The 18,461-nt window shown below is 34.0% G+C and overlaps 1 protein-coding gene across 6 annotated transcripts in view; it reads left to right on the top strand.

Annotated features, from left to right (window-relative positions):
- The window catches only part of KIF6 (kinesin family member 6), a 189,410-nt gene that overhangs the window by 43,084 nt on the left and 127,865 nt on the right, over positions 1-18,461 (top strand). For all 6 annotated transcript variants that reach the window (XR_003926406.1, XM_030035919.1, XM_030035921.1 and 3 more), the window contains 4 exons: positions 6,132-6,338; positions 12,157-12,300; positions 13,255-13,341; positions 17,410-17,513. Coding sequence is in view for 5 of the 6 variants with exons in the window: in XM_030035919.1 (XP_029891779.1) it covers positions 6,132-6,338; positions 12,157-12,300; positions 13,255-13,341; positions 17,410-17,513 (542 nt within the window). In the remaining variant the exon portion in view is untranslated. The remainder of the gene's footprint in view (positions 1-6,131; positions 6,339-12,156; positions 12,301-13,254; positions 13,342-17,409; positions 17,514-18,461) is intronic.

Consider the following 18,461-nt stretch of genomic DNA (forward strand, 5'->3'; position numbering starts at 1 on the left):
AAACCATTTTATTTTGGTAGATATACTATTAATATGTCTTCAGCTGAAGTGGTCTTTTCTAAATTCTTGTGATGGGAATCTCTTGTGATCGCTGTCCTTTGAAATAATATGCCTGAACATCTGTGATTTAGAGAATTCTTAGTACTTTTTTTTTTAGTGTTTCTCTTAAAATAGCAGGGTAAGGTAGACCCAGTAGCCTCCCAAGGGCATGCATCAATTTCAAAACTGTAAAATCTTTATGTGAGATTGATATGTCTGAACACTGTAGTTGCATGTACAGTTAGCATTTGTTTTTCCTCTAATGAAAAATTACTTCATTTTAATGAGGAAGGAAATGTGTTAGTGCATGGTTTTATACCTATAATGCTGCATTGTTTAAATTTTCAAGACAGTGCATACTACACAGTATTTGTTCCATCATTTAAAATGTTTGAAGTACACATGGGGCAAGCAGTAAGCTTTTGGCAATGTTTAAATATGTTTATTTCAAGGAAGATGAAACTTTAAACATGTAAAGATTGTTGTGGGGACTGACTTGTGACCTCTGAATTGGACTCATTCCCTTTGTATTTATTTTTATTGTCCATTAGTATTCTCTTCAATATATTTAGAAAGCCACTGATAGTGTTTGCGTTTTTTCTCAGATGAAAATTGAAAAATAGGATTTGAATGTGTGAACATATGAGATTAAATGACACTTTTGCCAAGAAGGCATGTTATCCATTTTAGAGCTGCATTCCAGAATGAATTACAACTTTGTGCTTTCCTAGGATCCTCATTGGTGTCAATTGTTAATTTATTTCCACTCTGACAAACCTGTTCTATAGTATCATTAGCACCAAATGGCATCATCATTTCAGCACAGGTGCTGTCTTTTCTGTGTCTGGTAAAAGAATCACTGGTCATGTGTGCTACTTTGAATGGTCCTTAAAGTGCTTTGAGATTTATGTGGATAAAAGGCACTGTATAACATAAAGTTTAATAATATCCTCACCAGGGAATATTAATTACTTGAAAAGTTAACCTCAGTTACCATGGTCTAACTGTGAAACTGTATTTGTAGTAAATATGGAAAGGTAAAGTATTACTTTTAGAAATCAGGGAAGTGTCCAATTGCACCTATTCTGATCCTTATATTTTCATAGCAACAAATTTGCAATTGCAGCTGTGTCAAGTCTTCCTAAGTACACCTGAAGAGCCCCTTCACTTGCACCATATTAATCAGAAAGGAAACTAAATATGTATTAAGGTCTCACTCATCTACCAGATATAGAGGCAGAAACCTCCTATTCTTCAACTTACATACCCTTCCATATAGCATGGTTCTGTTGGAACTGGTGGCCTTTATTTTAATTAGGCAGATATAGCCACTGTTTTTCAACAAAGAATCTCTGCTCCTTCCACCTTGCAGAGACTTATGATGTTCTGTGCTATAAATCAACAATGTGAAAACACCAGAATATTCTGAATTTCCAACCAGAGAAACAAACTGTGTTATATTGCTTTATTATCATTCTTGTAGGACACAATGGCTCTTTTCTTACCATCTGAGCTGTGAAATGACTGAAGCTATCAGGACTTCTTCCTACAGGTATACATCTGATTGTAGCTTGAGATTGGAGAAAATCAATTTGATACCAGCCTTGGATGCTGTCAGTTCTTTTCTCTTTTCCCTTGCCCTTTGTCAAAAAGTTCAAAAGCAAAAAAAAAAAAAAACTTAAGAGAAGGAAGAAACCCTCCTTAAATCAAAATTTTGGAGCTTTTCACTGTGACATTCTTCTCAAAAAAATGGGAGCATTCAGAATCAGCCTTTCTTCATTTTTGCCTTGGCTAGTCACTACTTCACTTATACAGGGAAATCATGTTCTGATATCTAAATCTTTTGAATCAAAGAAGAAAAGATTCCACTGGAACTGTATAAACTGCCAAGTGGAGATGGTTTGCAATACGGGCTGAATGACTGCATTTATCACCTGTGAAATCTTTTTGTCCCAGCTGTCCTGAACTCTTTTCTGTATTTTCTCTGTCTGAGTGTATTTGGCAGCCGTAATCAACACATTATTCTTCCACATAGTAGCAGCTTCTGTTAGTCTAATGGTAATTTTCAAACAGCTTTTCATATGTTTTTCTCCTATTTAAGAAACTTTCTCCTTCTTAGGTCCTCAATTATTAAGAACTTTATTTAGACCAGTAGCATCCTAATTCTGGGTATTATTCTTAGTGAAAACAACATTCATAATAGCAGCTGCAACAAATAAAGGATTTGGGAAATACATAAATTCTTGTATAGGGAGGAAGCCCTGCAGTGTTTTGTTGTTTTACGATAGGTAACAATTAGATTAAGATGGATAACTTAGGCTCCAGCAAGTTTTTGGACCTTTCATGACCTTGTATTCCTTGATGGAAACATCTGACTTGGATGCTTCTTGCAATATGTCTGTGCTGCAGATTCTCATTTAAGTAGAAACCAACTTCTTGCAAACATTGTGTGAATAGATGTAATGGTTTAAGTCACAAAGATTCTATACAGTTTATTTAATTTCAGCACAGGTATATTCTGGTCCTGGAGAAAAAGGAGACGGGGTTGTATGGCTTGAAATATCTCTTGTACATATTTTCCAAGATCAAAAAAACCACTGATGCTTTACCAAATCATGATCTTGAAAGAAATGTTATTGAATTCCTCTTTTACCATGCCACAAATGGGCAGCAACAGATGACCTGACATTAATTCCTTTGTAGTGTTCGTGTGATATCACAAAGCATCTGAAGTCTGCTTATGTGGTTTATGATGTCACAGAATTCCTGGAAAAAATTATTTCTTTGTAAGTAACTGCAGCTCATCAGTTGTTCTATATATAACTTTCACAATAGCAACCATCTGCTGAGAGCCAGGCCACTCCCCTCTTTCTTTTTTTTTTTCCTTCATCACATCAAATTAGCATGAGGATGATTTCATATACATATGGCTTGAATACTGCTAACAAAGCCAGAATGAACTCTGAAAGCCACTAAAGGAACCTTTTAGTAGGCTCTGAGACACTGTCCAGAAAATTTTGTTTGTTTGTTTGTTTTCAGTTTTCAAACTTTCTGAACAGCTGAATGTTGATACTCTGAAGTTGCATATGTAAGATAGCAAAAAACCAAACAACAACAAAAAAGGCTTATTTTTGGATGGAAGATGCTGACAAGTTGTCATTTCTGTTGCTGTGTGCTTTGCATCTACTTGTGTGGTAAAAGTAGCAAAGCATGGGGGATTATGACTGCAATTAACATGTCACGATCACATCCCATTTAATAGTTTAAATTTTTATTACTTTATGCTTCCTGTAAGAGTTCTAATAGAGCTTTCTGTATATGGGAACTGCAGAGTGGAGATAGAATCATATTGTAAAAAGGAGTATTGGTGTACTGATTAAAGCTTGGTTCTACTCTGAAGGACTTTATAAAAATAGCAATTACATGAAAAAAGAAGTTGTGGAGAGAAAAGAAATGGAATTTCTGATGACCAGTCCAGCAGAATCTGTTTGGAACATGCAAAAACAAGTTGTGGCTAGCATATTGCTATCAGCAATGAAGACCTAATAGGCCAAATATTGCCCTGAGCTTTTGGAACTCAGAGTCCTGAAATTACTTTTATGTTTAAATTTTTTTTGTCTCTGTTGGGGTTAAACAGGTGTGACTAAAAGCACATTTTGAAATACATGAGGTTTTGCTGCATAGTGAAACTTATGTTTGCTTAAGAATGCTTATTCTGAAGTATGATGATTTCTTCTGCTTCTTTTACAGCAACCTTTATTTGTGCTTCCTATCTAGACCTGTATTGATATTCGATCTGGCTTAGACTTGTCTGCAGTATAGTGTGACCGATGCCATGACTGTAGTACAAAATGTCCTCAAATATCAATTCTGTTGAGGAGAATGTCCTTAAATATTAATTCTGTTCTGGATTTTGAGCTGGAAGAATAAAATATGCAGTCCTGCTTCACAGAGCTGCAAGTAGTAAAATTATAGCTCTCCTAGTAAAATAAGTGAAGCTGGCTCTGATTATTCATGGAATCAGAATTGCTGAATAAAATACATTTTAACAGCATATGACTTTTTCTTAGTATAACTGCATTTTAAGTATGTTTGGGAATATTTTCTTGATTGACAGCTTCCCCTGAGCCTGTTTATTTTCATTCCTGTGCTACAACTCACTGCCCCTTCATTTGTTCAGCTTCACCTCTGAATATAGCATAGCATGTGACTGCACTCTGATGCTCTGATGCTCATTTCACAGGATTGTGAAATGATCCTTAGAAACCAGGCAATTAAGCAGAGCCAGTAGCTTGCCTATATTATTCCAAAATTCCTCATCTGTATAAACTAATGATCAAAACTCCCTCTCCCTCCGAGTTTGGCTTTATTAGGTGAAGCAGCCCAAAATAAAATAGTGCTAAGGCTGTAATTTCATTACAGAATTTTCACCAATAACTACAAGCATACGCTATTCCTGCACACTACCTAGTTGTTCGCATGCTGTATGCTGCCATTTTCAATTATTCTAGCAGAACTGCTTTTTACAGCTGCGCTGTGACTGAATCAGGAAGCTGATCCAGGTTGAATATCTATGGTTTGCAGACTTTTTTTTTTAACTTTTTTTTTTTCTTTGAGCTGGATCAGTTCCCAAAAACAATTCAGTTGTGCTGGCACTATTAAGGCTGGAAAAAAATATTGGGAAATTGAAGGGGAGACAATTCAACCAAGAGGTATAGCTGTTCCTATTATTCCTGGTAAAGGAATATTCAGCTTGCAGTCTTTCTGTTAAGAGCTGTCCTTTCTGGATTAACAAGACAACAGTTTCAACACCTGCAATGAACAGGCTATTTTAATGTCTGGAATGTTTCATACCAAAGCAGACTATGGAAAAAAACCCAATGTGTTGGTATATCTAGTCTGAATGACAGTGTATGCCTAGATAAATAATTACTCTAGAATAAGAGAGGAATAAAGTATAGACAAGAGATTAATGTACACAATGTAACCAGGATTTTTTTATCTTCTTTTTAAATGGCTATAAATAAGTATAGATTTAGTTGCTAACTCAATAATATTTATTTATTAATTTATTTCATTGCCCTATTTTTCTTCAAGTCAAGTATTTATGCTCTGATAACAATGTAGTCATACTTGTTATAGTTTATAAATAAAAATACTATTTGTATGATATACCTATAATCTCCATATATATTCTAAAGCTTTAGCTTTTTATAAAATAAGGATAATAAGGAATTCTTTTAGTTTTAAGTTTCTAACAACAGCTTGATATAACTAAATGAAAGAGGCTTTATATGCTTAAAGATTTTTTTATATGTTTAAGAAAAAGAAGGTACATGTGTGATGGCATGTGGGCATTTGAAATCTAAAATTAAATATCTGAAAGCTGTTTAAAATTTTCTGTTCTGCATTTCAAATATCTTGGGAACACCACTAAAGCCATACTAAAGCTGAGCATCTCTAAAAATTGACCAAGAATTTCCATGTGTCTTGTTAAGGAAGTATGGCAGTAGCTATTCCAAATAAATATATTTAAAGCCAAACCTTCTATGAAAACTCTGTCATGCCACATAAAATTCTGATACTGATTTTGCCAAGTTAAATTTTTTCATAAAAGTAATGAAAATGTGAAAGTCTAAAGCCGTACAGAAAGTCCTAGTCTTAGTTACACTGGTAGCTATCTAGCCAAAAAAGATTAAAAATGGGCTTACCGATGGGGAAACTGATAACTTCCTGGAGATCAGGAATTAGTAACTTTCCATCTAGTCAAGTTGGCCTTTTCTAGTATTTCTTAGTATTCCTCAGCATAGTAAGGCCAGCTGCTTTGCTGATGTACTCACTGTTAGAGTACCTTGGAACAAAGATAGCTGCTTGGTTGTTTGCACTACAATTTGCCAGATCAAAGTTATCCAAGTATTTGGCCAGAATGTGAGTGCCAGGTAAATGCTTTTGGGTTCTTCTTGCATATTTATTACAGGTGTGACAGCTAAAAAATTTGATAGGTGGTTTTAATTCCTAGATTATTGAGCTATAAAAAGTAAAATTTATTTTTTAAATTAACATTGAGGACTCTTCCTTTATTTTCATTCTAGACACCAATGAATCAAGCCTCAACCCGATCTCACTGCATTTTCACTATTCACATCTCCAGCAAGGAACCTGGATCTGCAACTGTCCAACACTCCAAGTTACACCTAGTAGACCTTGCTGGATCAGAGCGTGTTGCAAAGACTGGAGTTGGAGGTCACTTATTGACAGAAGCCAAATATATCAACCTGTCATTACATTATTTGGAACAGGTAAAAATGGAATAGAGAGAAACATTTCTCCCTTTGCTACATTCCTGTTTAGCAATGTACAATGTTTTGGAAATCTTGATTCCAATATTAAGTTAGTCTTAGGATATTTATTGCAGTTTTTTAAAATGTTTGAGTTGATAGCTCTTCTTTTGAAATAATGTATTTTAGTTTAGGAAAAGCTTAACAGTTAAACAGTAAGGTTATAGTAGGCATACAGGGTTGTATTTAAAAAATAGTTTTCTTGTTTTATTTGGAATACTAAAGATATTTACAAGACTGCAGCTGTATTTCTGCTAGAAATGTTTTTTGTGATCTTCTCCCCCTTCCACAGCTGGGATCAGGATGTGTCACTCAAGAATAATTGAACTTAAGTGATGGGTTTTTATTTGGTTCAGGCATTGTAATATGGTAAAATATTAGGCTTTTCTCTCACATATTGTTTTATTGCTCTACCAATGTGACTCTTCAAACTCTTTGAGACAGGAGTTACCTTTGTTAATGTATTTATGGAGTAACTACCATAATTGGTTTTATACCAATAAGACGCATAGATGCAACTGCAATAATAATAATTATTAATAATAAAAATAATAATAATCTCCACAAACCTTTATCATTCAGCTGTTGCTACTGAAAAAGCTTTAGCCTGTTGATTTAAGGTATACTAAAATCTCTATCCTTCTTTCAATGTTGCTTTTTATTTTTCCTCTTTGGAAAAAGCAAATATTGAGAAAGTAGATTAATCCTGACTGATCTTACTAAATTTTTTTTAAAAAGAAACAAAGAATGAGTTTAGATAGCAGTGGTGACTGGAGACTTTGAAGATGAAGCATTCCAGTAGAAAGGTTTGGTTAACAAATGATGATGATTGTTATTATTAACAACAATAATAATTATTATTATTGGTTTTTTATTATTATTTTTTCTCCATTGATCTGATATAATAATTTTCCCTTCATGACTAGAGAAATAAGATGTTGCATCTTAGGATCCTTGTAATTTTTGTGAATGTGGTAAGTGTGATGGTGGAGGTTGTTCGCACTCACTAATATCTTCTTTTGTAGTATCTCTTCTTTTCCTTCCACCAGGTTTATAGGCATTGTCTGTATTCCATAGCATTCCTTCCTTTCAGGTATTTCTTTTTGGCTTAGTATTTGTGGCATTGCTAAAAGACATTTATGCTTATTTATAAAAGCTTAGTGCATGTTACACTTACGTCTCCTGATCTCCTGTGATATTTTGTATTCTAATGCCATAGAACACCAAGCAAGGGTAAGAAACACTTGGCAATCAATGAAATCTCTTTTGTGGATGCTGTGCTGTTAAGTTGCAATTGTTGAATATTTTCAAGTGTGGATTTCAGACCTTAGACCTGTAAGAGAAATGAAGCTCTTTCTAAGATTGAATACATAATGTTTTCATAGTACAGCAAACACTGTTCCTGTTGCCAGAAATTTGTTATGTTTTTTTTAATTCTGCTGGAGAATACAGTATTTTTTCCTAAGGCTTCTTTAAAAATTTTTATATACAACAATAGCAGGTCTGTGAGGCTGTCATTCAGTGGGAGAAATAAGGGGGATTGAGAGGGAGAGGAGAAGAAAAAATGCTTAACTTAAAAATTCAGATTTGTCCCTTTTAATTTCTACTGCAGTATATACATTATTTAGTAAAATGTACAGTTAAGGAAATCCATTAAAACAGAAAATTTTGTGGGGGTCTGTATGTGAAAATTCTTTAAAATTATGATTAGGAAATATAACTGATTTTTCCAGTTACTGGGAAGAATATTCTTCATTTTTGTGTTGTGTGTTTTTCTGTTAATAAGAACAAATCTCTTAGACTTCATTTAATCTATTATCACAGATATTTAATCTGTCGAAAGAAGAAGCTTAAGGCACAGCAGGTGGCAGTCAGTCATTTACTAATACACTGAATTTTTTTCATACCCACCACTTGTTTAAATTTTACCTTGAAGAAAACTGTCTGTATTTCAGTTGTACTCATGGGAACTGATAAGGCTAAGTGATTCTAAAATGAACCTCTTCAGAATCATACAAATTGTACTTAGGATCCTTCTTATTTACTGTATGATTTTTATGTATTTATAATGCAACACTGCATGAGCTTCTGTGAGCTTGAATTTAATCTGTGTAGTGTGTTTTGAGATACTCAAGGTTGAAATGGTGTAGAAGCATAAAATATTAAAGTTTTATCATGCAACTTTTAACTCCTATTTTAGAATAAATACAGTTGGAGATAAGTACTTTGGGTTCTGTCTGGGATTGTGTATCGTTCGTTAATAGAAATGTTTTCTAATACTGAATAAAAGGCCACTGAAAACAGTAAAAAATATCTTTTTGTTGGGTGGGAATTGGGCCATTCAACCCTGACCTTGCAGGGACTAATATTGAAGTACAAGGATTCCTCAAAGTCAGCTTATTTACATGCTCAACTATTTAGTTATCTATGGGTGGTTTAGTGTTGTGTTATGCCATTTCTAAACACCTTGCATGATAAAGTAGTCATGTAAAATGATTTGTGTCAAGATGACAATGGGAATACGGTTCTGTTATCACACTTGATCTGCTCGTTAAATATCCACTATGCGTTAAAAAAATCTTCAAATAAATCAACTGCACTTTTTCTCCAAGTGGCCTATATGTCTAGAGACAAATGAAGATGAGATAGTGTCATGCAGGTGATCTACAATGGCAGTAGGCACAATTCAATTTTAGTGTCCACAGCAATTAGATGCTAGTTTTTGTTGTCCGTAAGATGTAGTAGCATGTTCTGGAATTACAACTGCATTTCTTTGTGTGTGTGTAGATATTCCCCTCTGATACACAACATAGGGTATCCTGGGCCAAATTTTGAGTTACAGAGTAAGTGATACAGAGATCTGATTTGACACTATAGTGAAATTAGAACTGTATGTGTTTCCCCGAAATTATAGAATACAATGTTCCCACTGCTTTGGTGAATATGCCCGTTAACTGTCATTTAACACACGATCCATTTAGGGAATGCAGAAAGATTTTATTGGTTAGTGAATGATTGCTACCCACACCTACCAAATTTTTTGCTAATAATAAAATCTGAAATCACTGCCAGCCATTAAAGGCTAGATTTACTCACATCCTATAGAAAAGGTAATTTTCTGTTTTTGTTGTTTCCTAATTAACATATACAGACATTAAAGTAACAGAAAAAACAGGAACTTTTAAATAATTTAAAGTGAAATACATGCATTTGTTTCTAATTAGCAAATTGTGATTTTTTGGATGAATTATTTCCAGCAAGACCTGTAGTATATACTGGAGAAAAGTATATGTTGTCCAAAAAGTAAGAATGCTTGTAATTAGCTGCAAGACACCAGCAATAGAGTTTGGATTTTTTGCTGTAAGGATCAGAGCTTAAGCTGATAAACTCTACTACAAATGGGAGGTGGGATGGGAGACTTAATTGACAGAAATCTGAAGAGTGGGGTGGTGTGGGCAGGAATCTGGAAGGATTCTCAATATGGATCAAAGGCAATGTCAGAGGTCTTGTGATTGCAGATGAACAGGCGAAAAAAAAGGAGACCTCTGGAGCAGGCATATGGCTTCAGAGCATGTGGTACACTAAACCGCAAGATGCATATGTAGCTGATAGCTCTGTACCTGCAACTGATGCACCGCCAAATCCTCATGTCCTGAGGATGCTCTGAGAACATGTCCTGGCTGCCTGTTGGCATGAGGTACTGGTGCAAATCTATTCCCTATGTGAAGTTACTGCTTGTTCAAAGGATGTGGACAGGAACAGGGACTCTTGGGCACACTTCAGATCATATCATAACCACTTGTGAGCCTCATACCTTCCTTTATACTTAACAATATTTCCAAATGTTTCAGTGAAGTTATTTGTGAGTGATTGTACCTGCTCTGTGCTATTATGTTTCATATAGGATGCTATTTTACAAAAAGTGACAATATTTCTGACAGCTTCAACGCTTAAAAAATTAATTAGGTCTTAAAGTGGTTTGTTTGACCCACTCAAAATGAAACTTTATAACTTAAATTATGCTGATTCGAATCAGCATATTACAGTCCTGGTTCAGTAATATTATTAAGGTCTTTTAAGCTTAGACCAAACAGTATTTAAAAAAAAACAAACAACAAAACAAAAACAAACCCCCAAAACCCAAACCCCAAACATTTTTTTATATCAAAAGCATAACAACACCTTATTTTTGACCATATAAAAATGGTTGGCTGTTAGAAGATCCAGGCTCAGATCCTGTACAGGTGGTCTCTGTCACTTTGTGAAGGAACATAATTTCCTTCTCCTTCAGATTTCTCCTCTTTCTATTCCAGATTCCTTGATTGGATTGTAAAGATAGACTTTGTGATTTAGGTGAGGTTTTACTAAACGGGCTCAAACCCATCATCTTCTGTGTTATGTGACTGTCACATGACAGTACAGTGGCTTCTGCATCATGGCAGCTGGTCACATAGTTTTTCAGTGCCGGTGTGGGGAGGTTCAAATTCTACCTGGGCTACAGACTTTCCACATGAACTTCAGAAAAAATGAACTTCTCTGTAACACAGTTCCCATTTTTAATGGAAATAACATATCTTCCTTCTGGCCTTTTTCCCATTTTGTCTATTGAGATTGTACTCTCTGTGTGGCAGAGACTGAGAATGTGCTTATTAATGTGTATGCTAGACTACTATGAGGTTTCTATGCAATATTATAAACTAACAGAGTTATAGCATATTTCCATCTAGCAAGTTGTAATAGATGAGATTTGAAAACCTTGATCCAGGAATGGGTTTCCAGATTCCTTTACAAGATGGTAATTTTCATATTATGTATTCATCCCTCTCACGGTTGCCAGTGTAAGATTTATAGAAATAAGAAATTTTAACTGTCTGAAGACCGTTAAGAGAAACTAGTGCCAACAAAAAAGTTGCTACTAAATTTTCTAAAATAAAAATTTTCTTAAGTGCAAGGTAAACAAAATATATGCTGGTGTGTAACATTTATTAAAGGAAAAACAACTCCTAATTATTTAGGATAGCTTGCACAACTCATATAGCTACACTTTTTCAGTACAGTGCTTGGCCAGGTAACAGTTCAAATCTTTTATATCACAACAGATCATGGGGTAATCTAGCTTTTTATTTAATAATAATTAGGTCCCATAATGTAAACAGCTGAGAAGGGAAACTGAGAATAGTAGGTGTACCATTTCCTTTTTGGCCAAGGCATATATATTCTAAACTGAATTATTTATTTCCAGCAGTACATTGTAATCATGCACCCTTTTATCTGTGTTTCACTTTTCAAGACATTTCTCAGAAATAAATGTATTGACTCTTCTAAGAACCACGTGCTTTAAGAATGTGTGATTTTAAAAGCATGCTTTAGCAAATATTAAGGAAGTTTTTACTTGAATACTATCCATACTTTATTATTATGATAGAACAAATATGAAGAAGATTTTCAGTAAGTTCCTGTGTCTCAGGAAAGTCTGTGGTTTTTAGTTTATCGTGTTCAGTTTCCATGTTGCTGAGAGGCTGTAAAGCTATGTTATGATAAAATTAAATTTATTTGGTCTATCAGGTCCAGCTCCTACAATGACATATAAACACACAGAAATTTAAGTTGAAATTATTTCAATAAAATGAGTGGGTTTGCAGCTGACTGGGTGCATAAGTGTAGTTTTGTTATATCAGAAGTTTAGGTTCCTGAGCAGATTGGTTTTGTTCTTTTTGTGTGTCAATCATTAATAGACATGTAAATTTAAAAGTCTTTTCCATTTTTACTATTGTTTCAGGTAATAATTGCCCTTGCAGAGAAAAAACGATCCCATATTCCTTACCGAAACTCTATGATGACCTCAGTGCTAAGAGACAGCCTAGGAGGAAACTGCCTGACTACCATGATAGCAACGCTCTCTATAGACAAAAGAAACATAGATGTATGTTATTTCTATCTATTTTCAACAAAAATGTTTTCACTTCTCTAAAGATCCTGTACTTCTGAGTTTTATTAGACTTTACAATTCAAGTGTGTATGCTTTTATTCTTACCCTTACAAAAAAACGTTTTAACTTTGTTTCCAGGAGGCAATTTTATCAGTGGAAATTGCAGTAAGATGTAGACAAATCCTTTAGGAAATGTACTTTTCTCTAATTAATCTCAAGTCAAGGAGCTTGCACCTAGTAATGAACTATATATTGTTTCTAAATTTACTGTTTTCCTGATGAATAAATCTTTGAGTTATGAAAATGCATTTCCAAGGAATTTTCCACAGGACATACTGGTAAGATCTATAAGTCGATTATGGATCACACTGAAAGCCTTGGCAGAACTTCTGTAGACTTCTTTGGAGTTGAGATTTCATTGAGTATAGTAGACAACTGGAGAGTTTACTGGGGGAGAGAGGGAACTGGGTGGGGTGACTTGGGATTTTTTGAAATTTTCAAATACTTTTATCTCCCTTCACTGCACTGGAATTATATGTAGTGATGTTTTCTTCTCTTTGTCTACCAGAAGGGCTGTAGTGTTTATGAAAGGGCTGTAGTGAATGGAGCTACATCTGGCTTAATTTTTACCTTCTGAGTAGTGTGGCTTTCTTATCCTTTAGGGCCAGCTGGGGACTCATTTGAAATGGAGTTGATCAGGGGATTGACTGGGTCAATAAAATATGTACTATAATTTTACAGTTTTGTCAATCAGTCATTAATATGCTAACCTAATTTCCCTTGAATATTGTTGTTTGGGAATATGAAATGACAGATTATTTCTATAAAGTGTACAAAAAATAGAAACTTAGTTTGATGACTTCATTAACAGTCTGTTCTACGTACCTGGTGCAAAGCTAACTGAAGTTTTTCTTTTTTGTCTCTCTCTTTTTTTTTTTTTTCTTCCAGGAATCTATAGCAACCTGCAGATTTGCACAGCGAGTTGCTCTTATTAAGAATGAAGCAGTTCTTAATGAAGAAATTGACCCCAGATTGGTGAGAGTTGTATGGGGGCAGAGGGAAAGAGATTGCTTGTTTTAGGTTTTAATAATCAATAGCAGTCAAACAGATGTTGAGGATTTTATACTGAATCATCCCATTAAATTGTTTTGTAGATGCAAGTTCCAATTTTTTCTATAAAGTAACTACTATTTTTATTTTTTTCTTTTGGACATAATTATAATTAAATGGACCTTTATAAAACCTCTGAAAGCTTTCTTAGCTCTTAAGGCATCTGAGGAGCAATGGTCACTTTCATTATCATCTTTGTGTTACTTCTTTTAGGGTGTTAGTTTCTAAATCATAGTCACAGATAACTGGATGTCCCTAAAATGCTTACAAAATCTACTAAGATTACTAGTCACTTGAAGGCACGCTGCTGTACTGAAAGTTCGTGTATTAAAAAGCTAAGAAACATACAGATACAGTCCTTCCTTGAGACTGGTCCAAGGAATGTTTTAGCTAGGAAGAACCAACTCTGTAAAGCTACCATTAGGAAAAAAGGAAGACAAGTAAATGAGATGTAGAAATAGGATTTCCACACTAAAGCATCAGGCTGATGTTCATATCCCAAAGAGCAGCAAAGGAGCTCTGCAGAATGGATTGGGAATTTAGGAAGTGCAGAGAAGGAGAGAGGTAATAATCCACATTGGTAAAGCACAAAGCATTGCCACATAAAGAAAACAAATTTCTTCTTTTAACATGCATAACAAAAATTTTAACACTTTATTATAATAATAACTTATATATAATAATAACTAATAAAATGACTTTTTAGTATTTGGTTAGTCTTTCCTTTGAAAGATTTTGTATGCCTCTAGCTTGTTACATACCAGATTTGTTTGAAGATGTGCTCTGTAATTATAACTACTATATTAAGAGGCCTTTGTTAGTTTATTTGATGTAATCTTCTGCATTACCTGGAAAATTTATTTCCTTTGTAAATATTAAGTACACCTATTAAGAACTGATTAATTCAACATAGTATTGCAGATAATGATAGTTACTGGATCAGCTGGGTTGCATGCTGTTTTCTGGTATGGGAAATGTTTGACTGAGGTTACACTGGGCATGCCAAAGCCGCATATATGGATATAATGAAGAAAGAACTATGGATGTATTTCAGCATACCCTCTGTCTCTGTGACAGAGACATCAGATGAAAAATAAGTTAAGATTAAGCTATTATATTATTCTGTTTATATATAAACAGACAATATTTAAAACATAATTTTTGACAACATAATTATATATTTGAACTGAGTTTTTCACCTCTAAAGAATATAAAATCTGAATTAAATATTCTAATTTCAATGGTCCTGTATGTTTTTTTATATACTAATAGCATTATCATTTTTTTTAATGAGCAATATTATTACTGTATTTCTATATTTCTCATGATTAATTTATAATTACAAGTTTTGTGTATTTTGTTCTCATATAACCTTCTGAACTGGCTAGGAAATGCTTTCCCCTTGAATGCTAGACTGCAGAATGCTAGATTATATAACATAAGAAGCATTTGTTGTCTAAAAATTGGGGGAATAGATGGTTGATTATTTCATTCATTGTTATTTGATGTTAATTAACATATTTCAGTTACTGTTAATGATTGTGCTTTTGTTTTCTCTTGTCCTTGAAGTTCAAAGGGAATAGGAGATTCTTGTCAGGTTTTCTGCTGTTTTTCTTTTTTTATTACTATATTATTTATCTTTGTTTCCAAACAATTTCTAACAGTAACAGCATCACAAAACAAACAAACAAACAAACAAAGGGACAAAAAATAAACCCAGTAGGCACTGAACAACTTCTTCATTTCTGTCTGTCTGTCCTTTTTTTTTTTTTTCCTATGTAGGCTTTATAGTAGCAAATCATGCAAAAAAATTTCTTCCATGGCCACAGAAGCCTTTGATTGAGGTGGAACACATGCAGGCTCCTGAACATTTACTACATCCTGTGGAGCTATACTCCACGAGTTTGGTATGTCTCACTCTGCAGGGTCATTTAGCAAGTAAAGCAAAAGTGGACTCGTGAGAGTTAGAAAACCATCCCCTCTTGTGGAAAAGGCAGGGGAACACAGGTACCTAGACTTTATATGGCTCTGTGCTCATTGTGGAATTTGTTGCCCATCTTAACTACCTGAAGTATATTCCCAGGGTGCAACCTGATTTGCTAGACTTACAATTTTTTTCATAAAATGAAAAAATGCCATTTATTTGCAGTATAAATACTGCAAATCTGTAAATTGAGTGCACAATTTATAAAGGGAGTGCATAATACCTCTTGATAGATCTAAGTTAAGTCTGACTGTTGCGTTAACTTTACTCTTTGTAATGAAGACTTCCTGACTGTGTATCTTACTAAGAAGATGAACTGGTAGCCATTCTGCTTTTCAGGTGACTCGGCTTTGAACCTCTCTCACTCATGATCAAAGGATTTGGTTTAAACTGAAAACCAAACTACTGGGCCTGAATTAATCTAATCTCCTCTGGCATTCATTTAAAAATAGAAATGAAAATATGCTGCTGTAGATTTTTGTTTGTCTTAATAATACTTGAAAATCAATCTTTTATCCTTATTCTGAAAACAGTATTTCTGTTGTTGTCAGATTGACGTTAATCATGCTAGCAAATTTGAGCATTGAACAGGGATGGTACTATCAGTTCAGCTTTCTGCCGTTTTATACTTCAGCCCCAAATTTTATTTTATTGAGTCAGTAATTGGCAGAGACTACATTAGAGTGTGGCACCAGAGTGAGGCAACCTAAAATCAGGTTAAAATGTTTGTCCTGCAATATTCTTGAAGCACTCTTGCAGCATCTGTAATTAACAGTTCGCCACCTTAATGATTCTTACTTAAAATACTGTAAGTTAGCCTTTCATACTTCATAGTACCAAATGTGTTACCAGTGAGTTTAGAGTTAAAGGAAATAATCATGTATGTTTAGAATATTTTGATTTTTAAAGTAAAAATACTCATTCAAAGTTTAGGAAGTCATGGTTAAATTTAAACATTAAAAGAAATACAAATGTCTAAAGGAATTTTAACATCCAGTGAAAAGATGTCATCAATTTCAACAATCTTATCTCTAAAAAGTGTATGCAATCAAGAATGATTAATTCATTTTTCCTTGAAAACATTCTTCTCTTGGAAATTTATTTTGCACATGGAATCAGTGTACTCATATCCATCTAAAAATATCATTGGACTCCTGATATATTTGAGCCCTTATAGATGCATCATTAAAATGATCAATCAGAAAGTATCCAAGAACTTGTTCATTCATGTTTTAGACTTAGGGATTTGCATATTGTCCCTGCTTTGTAGAATTTGGCCTTGGGAGGCTAATGATTTGTAAAATATGGTTTTATACAGATATTTTTTCTGAAAGTACAGGCTCCAATAATGAGCTATTAGAATTTAAAAATCTAACACAGTTCTCCAAGTCATTTTCTCAATCGGTACTATTCATTAATGCAATTTAATTCCATTATGTTGATTTATACTATTCATTTGTTGTTAGCAACTGATGCATCCTACAATTATAGTATGCTATAATTCTAATAAGAGTGAAATATTACATGAAAAAGAAGAAAAGTTAAGATTAAAATATTAAGATATTGTTTTGGAATTCCTGTTTCTAAAGGGAAGGTAAGAGAAAATCACTTTTGGTGTGTATTTGTCCTTTCTCTAACAAAGACATCAGTTCTATTTGAAATGTGTTTTCATTACTAACAGGCAAAACTAATGAATCAGAAAGCTCTTTTTATTCCTATGGCAATTTTTTTTTCTCTTTTGCAAATAATCTTTTGGAATTTTTCTGTACAGCCTTGTCTTCTAACACATAGAATTTACTGAGTTTGGAAGACTTTTCTTGTTTTTATAAATGGAAAAGGAAAAACGTTCTTGGTATATTTAAGGCATTTAGACTGTTTTAAAAAAGAGACGTTTAAAAAAAGAGAAAACCCAAGTGTAATATTTCCCTAAACTCAGCCTTCCAATGCAAAAATCATAAACTAGGTATTAATTTGTAGGTGATATTTTGTTTATGCCTTGCTGTTTGTAGATGATTGTCCAGCTGAAAAAGGAGATCCAGGAGTTGAAGGATGAGCTGGCGCTGGTGACTGGCAAGCAAAGAACGTCAGAGCTTTCACAAGAAGAGCTACTTCGGTAATGGCTTACATTGTTTTTGTTTTCTTCTTTTGTCATGGTACTTTTCATCAGTTTCTTTGTTGGCATAAATATTTAAATTCATCTCAGAGTTTTAAACTTCTCTGAGTGAATAATAAAATGAAGTTAGATGCCAGGTTAGAATGGGGTTTTTCCATGAAAAGCTGTATGAGGCTGCTGGCTCTGTTTTTGCAGCCTCAGCTTTGAGGAAGTGAAGTAAACGTAAAGGATGGGAATGCCTGTCACATGCCAGGCAAAAAGAAGTGTTGTATAATAGTGTGGAATAGAAAAACAGTATCTCTCAAAACTGGATATACGATCTGAGTAGAATTCAAGAAATATTCTTTGTGCTGAGAAGTATCCTCCTGCAGTGTTAGTTTGACATAGGCCAAGAGAAAACTTGCATTTCTGATACACAATTAATCAATGTCTTTAAAAGCCAAATATTCAAATTTTTTACTGAGCATGCTATTGAAAATGCATGATTAATTCACGTAAGTGTTGTAACATCCTACAGCTTTTTGTAACAGATCAGTACAGCGTGTAAGAACTTTCTATGTGCAACGTAGAAATATTTACTTAGGTCTAGAGGTTCGCAATAACTAAATTCAATTCCCAGTTTTGAAAAGTTAATTGATTCTGTAAGATGGACCTATTTAATGTCTGTGCCTCTTCTGTATAAAGAAAGTAGTAACTGCCTAGAGATTTTGTTTCATTAGTATGTTAATGGTTACTAAGTTGAAGCTGTGAGAATTTTTAGTCGTATTTTAATTTATTTTGGAACTGGTCCAGAAGAAAACTACCAGTGCTAACGATTTCCCCTGACATCCAGGAGATTCTGGAGACATGAGGACAAGCTGCTACCTTGAACCTTGATTTTCTCATGTAGATTGTTGTCATTATTAATTCTTGGGTTTGATTGTTTTGTTTTGTTGTAATTCAGAAACT

The sequence above is a fragment of the Aquila chrysaetos genome, chromosome 13, assembly GCF_900496995.4.
Source record: "Aquila chrysaetos chrysaetos chromosome 13, bAquChr1.4, whole genome shotgun sequence".
Taxonomy (NCBI): Eukaryota; Metazoa; Chordata; class Aves; order Accipitriformes; family Accipitridae; genus Aquila; species Aquila chrysaetos.